Source organism: Hermetia illucens, chromosome 6, assembly GCF_905115235.1.
Source record: "Hermetia illucens chromosome 6, iHerIll2.2.curated.20191125, whole genome shotgun sequence".
In the NCBI taxonomy this organism is placed as follows: Eukaryota; Metazoa; Arthropoda; class Insecta; order Diptera; family Stratiomyidae; genus Hermetia; species Hermetia illucens.
Window position 1 is genome coordinate 23,010,564 of NC_051854.1, and position 14,950 is coordinate 23,025,513.

General features: G+C 39.7%; 1 protein-coding gene and 1 long non-coding RNA gene across 9 annotated transcripts in view; one reads left to right on the plus strand and one right to left on the minus strand.

Annotated features, from left to right (window-relative positions):
• LOC119659134 (serine/threonine-protein phosphatase 2A 56 kDa regulatory subunit gamma isoform) overlaps positions 1-14,950 on the plus strand; it is a 144,829-nt gene that overhangs the window by 103,778 nt on the left and 26,101 nt on the right. For 6 of the 8 annotated variants that reach the window (XM_038067065.1, XM_038067062.1, XM_038067063.1 and 3 more), the window contains 5 exons: positions 3,453-3,649; positions 11,734-12,068; positions 12,135-12,365; positions 12,464-12,856; positions 12,935-13,127. In XM_038067065.1, coding sequence (XP_037922993.1) covers positions 3,453-3,649; positions 11,734-12,068; positions 12,135-12,365; positions 12,464-12,856; positions 12,935-13,127 — 1,349 coding nt within the window. Of the gene's footprint in view, positions 1-3,452; positions 3,650-11,733; positions 12,069-12,134; positions 12,366-12,463; positions 12,857-12,934; positions 13,128-13,405; positions 13,573-14,950 lie in introns of those variants that run through there. The other 2 variants (XM_038067064.1, XM_038067060.1) reach the window with 2 other exon arrangements.
• On the minus strand, positions 3,718-4,233 carry LOC119659136. The gene is made up of 2 exons (XR_005250320.1): positions 3,960-4,233; positions 3,718-3,863 (listed from the first exon to the last, which is right to left on the minus strand). It is a non-coding gene; the product is annotated as an uncharacterized LOC119659136 (long non-coding RNA).

Below are 14,950 nucleotides of genomic sequence, written 5' to 3' on the forward strand. Positions count from 1 at the left end.
TCGACTAAAACTTCAATTAGTTTGCTTCATCTCGCAGAAATAAAGGTATATCACGTCTTGAGTAATCATCGCTGCGCCCAAGATTTATGGGCCTGATGGCATTGGCTGCAGATTTCGCCTTTCGGAATCCGAACTGTCTATTTGAGAGACCACCTTTCTTCCCTGCGGTTGAAAGTAGCCCTTTCGAATAGATTTTCGATGGCAATTAATAGGAATATATGGCTATAAACAAAGGATCATCCGGCCTAACATATTTGACTTCGGAATTAGCATTATCTTCTGTTGCTTTCACTTTGTGGAGAAGACCTATTCTTTCAAATACGTCGTTAATGTTGGTGCGAACCAGTTTGGAGTTATCTTGACGGCCACCAACAGGGTTTTATTTGAGATAATATCAAAGCCTGGTGCTTTGTTTACAGTAATCTTTTTCTGTGATTATGTCAGGAATTTCTTCGGAATCTTCCTAAACAGTGGGTAGGTTTGCTTCTTTTGGAACTTGGGGAAAAAGAATACCATTAATATCCTGGAGCAAATCAGAGTTGGCGATTAACGGTGATAATTTACTCTTGATTAATGACACTTTGTATGTACCCCCCGAGCTCTAATTGTCTCTCTACAGCCATAGTTGTGCAACTGTTTAAACTCAGGTCGGTTCATGCTGATGATCCCTGTGTGTATATTCCTCATTTTAAAGGCATTAGAAACCCTAGGATAATGTGTCGCCAACAAATATAGGGCGAGGCCATATCCTGACTTCGAAAAGTATTGATATTGATTGAAAAAGTAGTCAGGAGGAGGTTCAAAATAACAATGCGCCTTAAAAGTTTTGTACCTAGAAAGCGACAGAAACTGTTGTAATGATACAAAAAGCTTACATGTCCTTATTGAAACTCAGATGAGTAAATGATTTTTCCGGTTGAAGAAGGGAGATCAACTTCGTTTGAGATAATGATTTGGAAGTGCAGAGAGAGGCAGCAAACTTTTGTGCTGTGAGTTCCTGCCTGTCGTGAAATGAAGGAGTTATTAGGAAACGCTTCAGGTCCAAAATTTTTAAGCAATGAGCCATAGTGCTTTATCTACGATCTAGAAAGTAACCAATAATTAAATCAATGGAAGTCGTAGCCTCTGAACATTCCGACTGTAGTCGTGTCTTGTACTCGACGCCCACGTCTAATGGGAATATCCCGCACTCTTTTATGTACCGCAGGATTTCCGTTAGTGATTCGTCCATAGGACGTGCACTCGCATAGGAAATGTTCCGTGGATCCTACTTTCCCTTTACAGGATGAATTTCTATTCTGAACATATCCCCAGCTAGTGAACTATGGTCAATCAGAATACCAACGATATTTCTGCAAGTCTCCCTACTTTCCTACAGCATAAACTTTGCAGTATGTTAGTTTGGTTCTGTCAGGAATAGTTTTGTGTGTCTAGAAGCATTTATACTTTCCCACTTGTCCTTGTGGAAAGCTTGTTCCCAGTTTTTGATAGCAGCATTTGTCAACGCTACTGACATTCTAATTTTTAGTCCGAGCACGAGAGGCATTGAATTCTCTTTTGCTAAGACATCTGAAATTGTATTTTCCTCTAAGCCACAGTGAACGGATATCCCAATCGTACATTATTGACCGATTTTCAGGTTATAAAAGGACTGATTAGTGCCTTCAGTGCAGCTTCACTGTCGCTGCATATTGCAATGGGCTTGTTTTCCAATCGCACTTCAATCACCCAGGTTGCGGCTGTTAGGATCATATACACTTCAGCATGAAGGACAGTTGTGACTAAGACACAAACTATGAAAAGATCAGCCTCACGTTGTATATTTCTACATACCGTTTCGAGGTCTCGAACACCAGCTAGCACAGCCACATCATCGGCATAAGCTTCGGAGTAATTAGATTTTACAGTTCACATAGTAGTGAGTCCTTCCCTCCTTGGGGTCTTTCGTTGCTTCTGTCGTCAGGTAGCGATCATCTAGTTCAGCACACACCAACCTCTGCTTTAGCATAGCATACATCCACTTAACTGAAGCATCATATGAGTTTTTTGGAAGGACGCACAATCAAAAGTCCCTTCAATGTTCATGTTCACAAACCACTCCCATCGAGTACTGCCGTTCAGAGTTCCGTTCTTTATCTTGGAAATTAAAGAACGAAGAGCAGACTCACAGAATTTTCCACGCTGATAAGCAATGTTGGTTTTCACTTAGCGGATGCGACCTCAGGCCTTACATTTTAGCGAAAATGATATTAAGCTAATCTGTCTGAAGTTCTTTGGGTTTGAATAGTCATCTTTTTCATGCTTCGGTAAGACTATCTTAATCTTGTACCAAGAGGAAGGTATGTTACCCAGAAGAAGACATGCTAAAAAAATATGTCTTGGAAGTATCCGAAAAACCGTCAAATGATCAATGATTGAATGTAAAGACGATGTTGATTTGTTTTTTCGACATCATTGGTATCGTATACCAAGAATGCGTCTATCAAAAGCAGACTGAATTGACAATTTTATTCCTTAATTTGAAAAGATAGTGCGAAAAAGTCGCCTTTGTAGAGTTCAGACACTTCTGCGCACACGACTCTCAGGTCCGTTTGATTCTTACACCCTACTACATATAGATTTACCTCCATTGGACTTGTTCCTGTTCCCTAGCACTTAAAGAAAAACATTTTGCTTATGGTAACAACCTGAAGTGCAATGTCACAATGTAAATTTAAAATCTGCTTCTAACATTTCAAATATTTATCAATAAAAGCATTGGAGACATTATTTCGTTTATTTTAAGCCAATGATTGTCCTTGATGTTTACGCGAATTTAAGTGAAAATGCTCTGAATGTTTGACGTTCGATCAGGAAGCTTATGAAATTCTCAATTGTAGTTAGTTATTATCTAAAGATTTTGTGAGAAATAGCTGAAACAGCAGAAATACGATGTAATGATAAGAATCGACGCGTAGAACTTGAGATAATGAAATTAGACTGAGTTTGTACATGGTTTGTGCATAAGAACACCAAAGCGATATCTATCCTATTCTACGATTTAAATCAATTCAAGATACCACGAAATTTTAATTCTTTATTAAGATGATTTTCTCTCATGTTTGGAGACTGTGTCGCCATTGCTTCCCAGATAATTTGAAGTATCTTCCCATGCTTAATCGTCGTGGAGATCTTATCGCTTCAGAACATAGGCAACTAATAGCAGTCTTCAAGTTTATAGCATTTTTATAAAATCATGTCCCCCTGAATTCATTACTAAGCTCGAGTCAAATATTTGCATTTCAACGCATCCAAAGTATATACTTTTCACTAGTATTGCTCGCTAGTCACATCTTAATGTTCTACTTGTATTTTCCCATGATAAAACATGCATAAGGTTGACAATCATAAAAGATTCACGTAGAAAGAATATACTCCAGCAGAATTCTCATAATTTTATTTCTACTTTCCAGAAACACCAGCCAACGAGCGAGAAGAATTATTTATTCAAAAACTAAGACAATGCTGTACACTATTCGATTTTTCCGAGCCATTAAGCGACCTAAAATGGAAGGAAGTGAAACGGGCAGCATTACATGAAATGGTTGAATATTTAACAAATCAAAATGGTGTTATAACAGAAGCTATTTATCCAGAGGCTATTAATATGGTGAGTGTATTTTTATGTAAATTTAATAATGCATTTGCATGGGTACTTTTAAGGAGAAAACTATGCAGTTGAGGTTTCAATGAATTGTATTTAGCACATACTGTTACATGCACACACAATAGTATTAACTGAATTGTTGATGATGTTTTCCGTCATGCTTGAGGCGCAACAAATTGAAATTTAATTTTCACGTGATAGCGCTTCGGAATTCACTCTGGAAAATGAAGAAAAAAAAATGGTAAAAGCATGCGAATCTTCTATAATTTGTTCGTTAATTCGCAATGTATATTTGTATTTTAGTTATACCGACATCTCAACTAATTTGTAGAGCCTAAAAATTGCTTTTCTCATTATTTTCGGCGAAAAAAAAAAAATTCCAGAGATAACCGTCAAAATACGAACTTGTTATGAGTGCAAGTGAACGAGTGGCGAAAAATTTCACGGAAAAAAACTACTTTTAAGTAGCGTCAGCTTCAAATGGCTAATAAAATTAGATGTCCTCACATTTTCTCTCTTGTATAGATTTTATGATTTACCTGGTGGTGCGTTTCGCAACAAAGAAAATTTCACGGATATAAAAAATACAAAACAAGAAGATAATATTTCTACATATTATGTTTGTTTTTTTCTCTATTACTCTACGTAGCTTACCTAATTGTGTTGGAAAATAAAAGAATTTAACGCACCAAGTGCATATTTCCGCAGCATGTTTTCGCCTGTGTACATGCGAATGAACTTACTTTTGGTTTGGGTGATTAGTCAAAAATTACTAACAACGCCATTCAAATGCCTAAATTCCGTGGAAAGCTTGCTAATTTAAAGAAGGCACTGAGGTAGGTCTGTCGAGTGGAGTAAATATCGAAGCGGGGCGATCATCCAAAAATATTAGTCACACATGATTGGATCCCTTAAGGGCTCCACGTAGGAGGCACAAACTCATGATGAACAACAGCTTCAATCTCTTCAAAAAAAAACTATCAACATAACTTCAATTTTTGATGTTTTTTTTTAATATTTTTTTTTCCTCCGGATTACTGTTTACTTCTTCTTCCTTGCTCCATAATTTCATCCAGAAGTAAGCCTTTTAAAGAAATCAGAAACTTAAGCAGAAGATTTTTGATCAGAACGCTTTTGAGGGATGTTCACACAAACTTTTCTCAACTTCAGATGTTTTATTGGAATCATCTAGCCAATACATGATGACATGTGCTTGATCTCTGTATTAAGAGAAGGGGGCAAACGGAATCGGATTGAAGATAAAGACAAACCAGATGCTCAGTCTGATGGAGCATCGTACAGTTCTCATATGTAATAATAGGTAGGGAATTGGATATGGTTTCTATCCCTTCCTTTGCAAAATCCGGGACCATCCAGGATCGAAAGTCGAACCCGGAGTAACGAGATCGGGAAGCTGACGCTCAATCACCTCAGTAATTGCAACGCCAGTTTAAAAGCTGTGACTAATTTGTGAGTTATTCGTCGTGGTGTTGATGAGAAGATCGAAGTAATAGTAGATTAAGAAAACACAACAACTCTATTGCTGACATGCAAAAAAAAATCCACTATCCCCGATATGGCCCACAAGTGGGTTGCCCTAGAAACATGGCGCAGAACAATGGAACTGGAATAGAAGCTTCTCGAAAAATTCTTTAGAGAGTTGAAATGCATTTCAATTCAATGTGGGCAGGTAATTTTCCTAAATTGTCTCAGAATATGTGTGGAAATCATCATCATCTCTCTCCCCACAGAATCTGCAGACAGTGTGCGCAGATTTTCCCAACAGACCGTAATTTAGCCTGCAATTCCTGGTGAGCTCATTCATTATAATTCCCTCAACCATTCCTCTTCATTCCTTAGCGTAATGACCATAAATCTCTTCCCAATTCCATAAAAGGGCTCTGGTCCACATAGCAACTTTTCTGTCCTTTCCTAACCAGCTCATCCGCTGCCTCATTGCGTTCTAGCCGAATATGACCTAGAACCCAGAATACTTAGACCTTATTGTCCACTTGGCTGGAGTTAAGTGTTTTGATAGTCAGATAACATGGCAAATTGTGCCGAGCGGGATGACACAATTCATTTTCATGTATGTATGACAAATGTAGGACTCAGTTCTCTCCTCGTGACTTTTTTTTCCATTAGTAAGAAACCTGTGGGATCCGTAGATAGGTAGGTGTATTAGTGGTCATGGAGCCCAATTAGCGCTGTGGTGCGTCGTTTTGATGCCATAAACTCCAAAGACCATGACAGCTATAAGAAAAGCGAGGGTAACAGAGTCGAACCGACTCAGATCTTCAAGACCAGCCCGCAGCATTCACGAAGAATACCAGGTCCTCCACCGTACAACTAGGGATCTCTAGAATTACTAGAGCTGAGCAATCGCAAAAGAAGTGCCAGAGGGTTTCTCCTTCCTTTACTGCCAAGCTAGACACCATGGTGTTCTCTAAATCAGCGCCCGATGCAAACTGCCGTAATCCTCGCACTCGTCTGGCTAAAACCTTTTGTGATCGACTATTGTTACAGGTGAGCCAAATATTCCTTAACTTAGCGCCTGAATGGCTATTGGTTAGAATAGCTATGTTCGGGTTCCAGTATCGCCAATACCTTGGCTTGGAATATACTGGCGAATCGCGGGAACCCGCACGACTCGGCTATACTGTGTGCATCCGAGAAAAAACCCCATACCCATCCCAAAGACCATCTTTGATATGTCAATAAAGAATATTGTGTCATAATCTTGCAACGCGTCGCCGATCCTCCAGCCTGTCCTGGTTAGGAAGCTCACAGCATTATAGTTTCCATTTGCGTAGGGCACAATTCCGTCTAGGATGTTACTATGACCGTAGTGTTTCGTTGTCTAATATCTGGGCTTAAGTGGTCTGGCAACATTGTACGCTATATCTTATTTAATGTGGCGGTCCAGGGGAAAGAGGAGCAGGAGTATATTGAAGGAATCTGCCAGGAAACGTACAGACCATCTTAACCCTCATTTGTATGTACAGTTTCCAATTTAACTTGGGATCCTGGATCACATTGGAGAGTCAATCTTTGTTTTTTAGCCGCGGGAAATGGAACTCGGATACCGTTGTTTTGGTGATAAATAGTATGAGCTCCGTTTTGGTTGGGTTTACGCCGAGTTTGCATTTTGTAGCACACAAGCACACGTTCCCCAACGCGCCCTCTAGAATTTCACTCATAACGGAGGGAAGCATCTCTGACACTAACATCAACAAGTTGGCATACGCCACCAGTTTAACCTCGCTCCTGTCCAATATCGCCTACGATTCAATAATCTCACACGACCTTAACTTACTCATCCGCACATCGGAGAATTTGTTCTTGATCAAACTTCTTCCAGGCGATTCTCATGTCGGTTAGTAGAAATAGAATGGAAAGTTGATGTACTGCTGCCCGTATTATACACCAACAATTTAATAATAAAGTCAAAGAAAGATTTACCTCTTTCCTTGATTTCCTAGCTGCGCCAGTATGCTTTAAATTGGCGTCGCAATCTACCAACAAGTCGGCTTTCTTTAGTGCGATGGTGGACACCAAATATTGTAGTGCGATGGTGGAACCGATTGATTGTAAGCCATGTATACTGACGAAATAAACAGGTTCTTCAGTCCCGCCTATTCCACTTAAGTCGCTGGAACTCAGATTCGGACGCAGAAAAGTGTGCAGATTCTTCCTAATGAGGATACATGTTCTATATCTGCCCAAATTAGTTTCCCTTGTGCTGTGAATAAATTGTAATATTTATTTAGGAGCTTTTCAATGATTCGGCCTCCTCTGATTCAACTCTCCTGTATTAATGCGAAGACTAGAGATAGCTGAGGTGCATTTCATGTGCTACAAATTTGTTTGCAGTACCTCTCAGCATGATCTGCTTGCGTAGGGGAATCGTCGACGCCTACCATACTTCTTCTTCTATCTCCTCCAAAAGTTCGATGGCGGCGTAGACTAGATCCAAGTCATTCGTGAGGTTCCTGTTGTTTTGGACACGCACGGGTTGGACGAGTTTATCCTTATCCATGCGATCTTCGACTACCACGTGTGAGGGAAGCCTCCTCGAGGGAGCCAAAGCAGGGGATGTATCTCACTTGTTCTCCCATATCAATTAAGAGATGCTCGATGACCACCCCCGGGGCAGCCTGGTGTCAACACCAGTCCACAACCCCGACATCAGCTTGCCATTAACGTAATCGCCATCCACTGCTGCCACCTGGAAGTGATTGCTGACCACGTCCCTGGATAGATCTGCGATGCGTGCCCCGGCGACTGGCCGTTGCTGTTTCCCTAGTTGTAGAGGTTGTTTAGCGTGCGAGCGCCTATTCACTATGCTACATTTGTTGTTTGATTTTATCTTGATTTCGATAAACATAGATTTGGTCTTCTACTCTATGCCTCTAGAATCGTCCGGTATGTAGCGAAGTCCTTTTCAACCGCTCGTCGATCTTCTGGTACTGAATCTTTTTTCGTGGATAGGATAGGTGAATGTGCTTACCCACATTGCGGAGATGGTACACGGTCGAACTGCCAACTAAACACCTCTCATCAGTTAACTAGCCTGCAATCGTTTGACATATTACTTGGGCTAGCCTTAAGGAAGACGGGTAAAAACTTGTCCCATCTTCTCTAAGAGAAAAAGATGTGAATCAGCATTTTCGTCGTTAGAGAACAGTTAAGGAGATCGTGTCTTCCCAAATTAATGCAGGTAAAACTGAAAACCATGCTTTTAATTCAGCCACACGTCTAAATATCCGATGAGCCTCGCAGCCCAACTGCCTCTTGACTTATTTTGCCAAGAAAATTGCCACTCAGTTAACGTGCGTTGCTGTTCTTCACGGCTAACTACCTCTCTTTAAGTCTTCGCCCTTACGGCTTTAGATGGTTTGATATTTCTTAATGCCCTGGACATCAAATCTCTTCCTCTATTGTCGGCGGTTTTTTTTTGTTAAGATCTAGGGAAAAATGTCCATCCTGGCTAGCCTGGCCATCACGGTAACTGTCTTACTTGAAATTGATGATGCCCAAGGTATCCAGAGTTCGCATATTAGAGATCAAGTTCCCCATTTCCCCACCTTGACTTGGACTCCTATCAGCGCCTTTTCCAGGGCATGAAGGGCCGTCCCCAGGCTGTTGCTTCGGTTCATCCACCACCATATCCGCTTGTCCCTAAAACATGACAAGCAGGCAAACAGATCGTCGTCAGTTGGATGAACTTCCACCCTAAATATTCTTAGCCTGTCCGAAGGGTGTTTCCAGCAGCCACCGCAGGAGGGTCATGCGAGGACTTGCTGAATTATGCGACGTTAACTTAACCAGGCCATGGGATTCATAATAGCTAATTTCGTTCACAAACCATTTGTTTGGATTCTTGAAGTGTAAGGACGTCAATATCGGGAGAGTTTCCGTAGAGCGACTGTGGATTGAAAGATCCAAGAGAGGTGTCATGTTTCTGTAGTCAAAGTTTCTGTCGCTTGAACTGTCTAATTTGAGGCTGTTTGCTGAAGAATTTTATTTTGCCGAGAAGGTTCTGCCGCAACCTCAGTACCAGCCACTTCCCCCTCTCTGATCTTGTTGGTTTTTCATTTTGGGACTCCAGTCACTCACCTCTACCCTTGTTGAGCTGTTGCTTCACGAATAAAATAGCCAATGAAAATGAAGGCAAGATTTTAACTATCTATGGTATTTGCATGGAGCACATCATAGCGTCCCACCAAAACCTATTTGGCTACCATATAATTACTTCAACATATTTTCTTCTTTTACTCCTTCTATTTTGTTATTAAAAAAAGTACATTTCTCTGCAATGACTAGTTTCCAAGTCGGTAATGAAATACCTGGGGGTGATAATTGACGACAAATTGAGCTATAGAAACGGCGTATGCATGTCACTTGACCGAGGTACTTGCAAACTCTCTCAGAGGAGGAAGCAGATAAATTCGGTTTACCCGCTGATGGCTTTGAGGGATTACTTCGTGTTTAGGACCACATCAGATGAGGCAGTACTGGTTAAATCGGTCATGATTCTAGTCGACATTCTGGTGAATCAAATGAGTGTGCTACACCATGCAAGACGGAGGGGCACACAGAACGCAGGAATGTGGCAAGGTCAGAATGGGATGATCCCTGGCATTGCAGATAGGGGTTTTTCGAATAGTCGGTGGACGCACAAACTCATTCCCAATATAAGAATATGGTTTACAGGAAAGCACGGAGAAACCAACTATTGTATTACTTAGTTCTTCACGGGACACGGTAGATGCTGCATCGCTTTAGGCTGAATCGTTCGTTCATTCCTGTATGGAGTCGCACACTGGAGGATTCAGAGCATGTGATGTCCAAGGCTCATGATGAGAGAAGAAATTGGATCAACGGCTGGGGAGGACCGTGAGCCGGGAAACTATAGTTACGGGGATGCTGAGGTCGAAGGAGGATTGGCTTATGGTTTCCTTCGCATTTGTAAAAACACAGAACGTCCTAATGAAGGAAGTAAGGAGGAGGAAAGTTCAAAGGACGAGAATTACGAGTGTCTAAAGGTAACCCCACCCTGTGAAGTAATACATAAATGGTGGTCCCACCGGCTTGGAGCTGGAGAGACCGGTGATGGTTTTAGTGGGTGCGAATCACACACGCGGGGCTGAACTGGAGCAGAATTGCTTCCTTAAAATTTGTACATCTCCGTGAACGTACGAAAAAAAAGCCGACGAATTTCAGAGACCGCATACTAGAGACGAGTGAGCTCCCCATTGGCCACGCGACCCTCGCGTAGCCAACAGGTCGTCAGTTGGATGAACCTATTCCCAGCCCGATCCTACACACTCTTAGTTCGTCTGAAGACTGTTTTCAGCTGACACCGCGGGGAGGTTATATGAAGATTTGGCGAAATATGTCACCTTAACCTGAAGCATAATCAGGCTAGGCCAGGCCGGCAACTAACTCCGGTCAAGAGATTGATTATGTTTCTGTAGCCAAAATTGTTTTCGCTTGAACTGAAGAATTTTGCTTTTCCTGGATGGTTTTGTTATCGTTTTATTGCCAGCCATCTCATTTGAATGAGGGTTGTTTTTTGGTTTTCCCTTTTTTGTCGTGGGTGATTCTTCTTCACTCTCGTCCACCTGAAGCTTCAAGAATAAAACACCCAGCGAAAATTGGGGGCATGATTTGGCAGAGCTGTCTATGGTATTTACAATGAACATTTCGAAGAGTTTGTGCTCGACTATGTACTTGATCATGGCGTCCGTTGCCATATGACCACCATATAATTACTTCAACATATTTCCATCATTTATTCTTTCCATTTTGAAAATCAAAATATACATTTCTCTGCAATTACTATTAGAAATAAGTGCCCGAAAATGCCGGGTTAACACACGTGTCTACACATATTAGCATACTAAAGAAATAAATCCAAATAGTTTACCATAGAAAATTAATAATTAAGTTTTTTGCTCTTTTGTTTGTTCAGAAAATGTAATAAAACGTGTGTAGGATTTACCGAACACGATTACTTTCGCTGGCTCATAGCCGAATTTATGATAAATAGTCGCAATTTATCAGAAAGTAAAATCATATTCCAATATTTCTATTAGGCCCCATGCTCTATTCCGTAGTCTGTTTATTCACTATCAACTCTTCACAAAAATAATGATATATTTTATTTCACCTGACACCGTACGCCAGATAAGTGAAAATTATCAAAAAGTGATTGATACTATTACAGGTTGACGTCTTCTGCTGGGTATGTGTGATTGGAATTATTAAAGTAATTACAGAAAAGTACACACCCTCAGAAGTTGAATAGGTTCCGTATTTGATTGCGTCGAACATTCAATTGATGGTTGATAATTGGATGTGTATCCAATTTTTTTCATTTTTTCCATTGAAATATTATTTGTTTTGCACTTTGGTTCAAAAATGTGTAACGTATACATGTGCAGTAGCAGGCAAACACTCAAAGCACTATCAACTTTATTATAGCATTAAATACTTACTTAAATACCCTGTTTTATACCATATCCCGCAGATAACATAATCTTGACTAAATTATCAATTTGTTCTTAACAAATATTTTGCAGTTTGCTGTTAATCTATTCCGTACGTTGCCGCCGTCATCAAATCCAAATGGAGCCGAATTCGATCCGGAAGAAGATGAGCCAACGCTTGAAGCGTCCTGGCCTCACCTGCAATTTGTTTACGAATTGTTCTTACGCTTCCTTGAATCACCGGATTTCCAACAGAACGTTGCAAAACACTATATCGATCATCAATTCGTTTTACAGCTTCTCGAGCTATTCGATTCGGAAGATCCTCGGGAGCGGGACTTCCTGAAAACCGTATTGCATCGGATTTATGGCAAATTCCTAGGTTTACGTGCGTTCATTCGAAAACAAATTAACAACGTTTTCTATAGGTAATGGTGTTCTTGCAATGATACTCTGTTTTAATAACTGTAATTCGATGTCAATTGTATTTGCAGGTTTATTTATGAAACAGAACACCACAACGGTATTGCGGAACTTTTAGAAATTCTGGGAAGCATAATCAATGGCTTTGCACTTCCGTTGAAAGAGGAACATAAACAGTTTTTATTGAAAGTTCTATTGCCGCTGCATAAAGTGAAAAGTTTATCGGTATATCATCCACAACTCACATACTGTGTTGTTCAGTTTTTAGAAAAAGATCAAAGTTTAGCTGATCCGGTTATAAGGTAAACATACAAGTTCCACCGTCTCGGATTTAAAGTCTAATTAGTCCCGAGCAAATAGAGGAACCCATGTCAATTCACACGTATTCTGTCTTTCATAGGAGCTTGTTGAAATTCTGGCCAAAAACACATAGTCCCAAGGAGGTGATGTTCTTAAACGAATTAGAGGAACTACTCGATGTCATTGAACCGGCGGAGTTCCAAAAGGTCATGGTGCCGCTGTTCAGACAGATCGCCAAGTGCGTTTCGAGCCCGCATTTTCAAGTGGCCGAGCGTGCACTCTACTACTGGAATAATGAATACATAATGTCCTTAATAGCTGATAATTCTCAAATTATTCTGCCAATCATGTTCCCATCATTATACCGGAACTCGAAGACGCACTGGAACAAAACCATTCATGGCCTAATCTATAACGCATTGAAACTGTTTATGGAAATGAATCAAAGATTATTTGATGAATGCAATAAAAATTACCGACAGGAGAAACAGTTGTAAGTGTGACATGCCCTAATGTTCATGATGAAGAATTTATCTTGTTTCTGTTATTTTTGGAATTTTCGTTTGTACAGAGAAAGAGAAAAAAGTTCACATCGTGAGGAACTTTGGCAACAAGTGGAATCTCTTGCCAAGAACAATCCAGAGTGGCCGCGGTTAATTGGACAAATGGACAACTTAAGCATTTCGAGTAGTCAAAATGATTTCGATCAAATCCCAGACAATGGAGAACTGACATATGACAAACTAGAGCAGGAATCAAGAGAGGTAATGAGAATTATTGCTTGAATTTTAGATAGAATTGAAGATTATAGTCACAAACGCAGAAATAGGTAGAAAATATAAGATTAGATACATTTCAACTGTTAAGTTACGAGCGGAGCGCAATTAGATAGCGCCGTCACCTAAGAATTCATTCTTCAAATCCTTATAGTCCTAAAATGAATTGTTCCAAAACTCATCTTATATTTGATACATGTCCAACTTAGCTTCAACCTGAAATCACAAATCTTCAACGCATTTTTTTTTTTATTTTATTTCCATAGATTTATAAGGCAGCGTAAATTTTAATTTCAATAGAAAAATTTAAACTGAAATTGACCAAATTAAATGAAAAATAAATATCGCATCGTTCAAATAAATAAAATTCTGCATCGGAGCATAAATATTCCGAAGTGTGTTCGGTTATGTGCTCTTTGAAATGAAAGAACAAGTTTTTTTTTTAATTTGTAAACTGATCCATCTGTGTGTTTACTTGTTTGAACAGTGAACAAATGTTGAACGATATAACAATCAGCATGAATGCTGTTTGAAGGTATGATTTGCTCGAATTACTGAAGTGAGAATGTTGTTTTGCTTTTCATTTCTTTTAACTTTGATTTTGAGCGTGAATTGATTGAATAACAAAGAGGTTTTTATAACAAAATCAGATTGCAGTTATTGCATTAGTTTGAGTGTGTGTTTCAATAAAATCAGTTATACTCTAGGCGAAGAAATCTTGATACCAGAGGGAACGTATCGATATATTGATAACAATCGTCTGCTTTTTGGCTCTCTGTAATAATAGTCGAGCGTTTTAATTCGCATATGAACGGTGAATTCTCTCTTCAATTATTATCAATAATTTTTAACCTCGCTTAAAATATCTCTAATTTATTTAGGCATTTTTGTCTGGTGATGTTTGTCATTGATAACAAAATTTATTCATCATTCAAGAATAAATTTGCGCACAAGGTCTGACTATTCTATACATGTTACTACGTTTATCTGCTTATCAAATTCTGCGGGAAATTTAGGCATTTTATACAAAAAAGTTGCAAACGTTTGCTTCTCTATGCAAATTTGAATGACTCTTAATGAATACAATATCAGATGTTTAGTCCACTGCATGCTATGCTTCTAATTCCTGGCAAAGTGAAATAATTTCTAAAAACTGCAAATTACAATAAGCCCTAGCTTTTCAATGACTAATTAGAAAGTAAATCGATTAGGATTACCAACCCCCTAAACTTTCAATGAGATAATAATAATAATAATATCGTCAAGGGATGTCACACAGCATCCTAAAAGACAGTGTCGGTAAATATCCCTAGGTTCCCAAAATGATAGTCTAGCCTACCGTGACCAGTGAGTATTAAAATTACGATCCGGAGGCTTGGGAGGTTTAAGCAATCTTTCAACCGCTTGGGTTCATATCGCCCCATGAGCACCTTGGATATAGTTCCCTCAGCCGGTCCTCTTCATTTTTCAATATCATAGCCATGTTGACCAGTAGCCAGTTTGGAATTTACCTGGTAGGACTTAAGTGCCTTCATAGCTGCTTGGTTGTCATCTAGTATAGTCCCTTTCGAGTTTGTAGGAGGCACGGCGTATAGTTCCGCCTGAAATATGCTGGTATTCTCAACCATTAGTTCAAAGTGTATTTGCTACACCCAGCAACCAAGAAAGGAGTCCCCCGTGGTTTTCTCATTTAGTTTACGGAAATCGACCACCACTTTCCATTTCTTTGATCCGTTAGTCCCGGATTTTTTTCAGAACCACCAATAGTGGTGAATTCCATAGGCTCTTACTTGGTTGGACTATTCGACTTT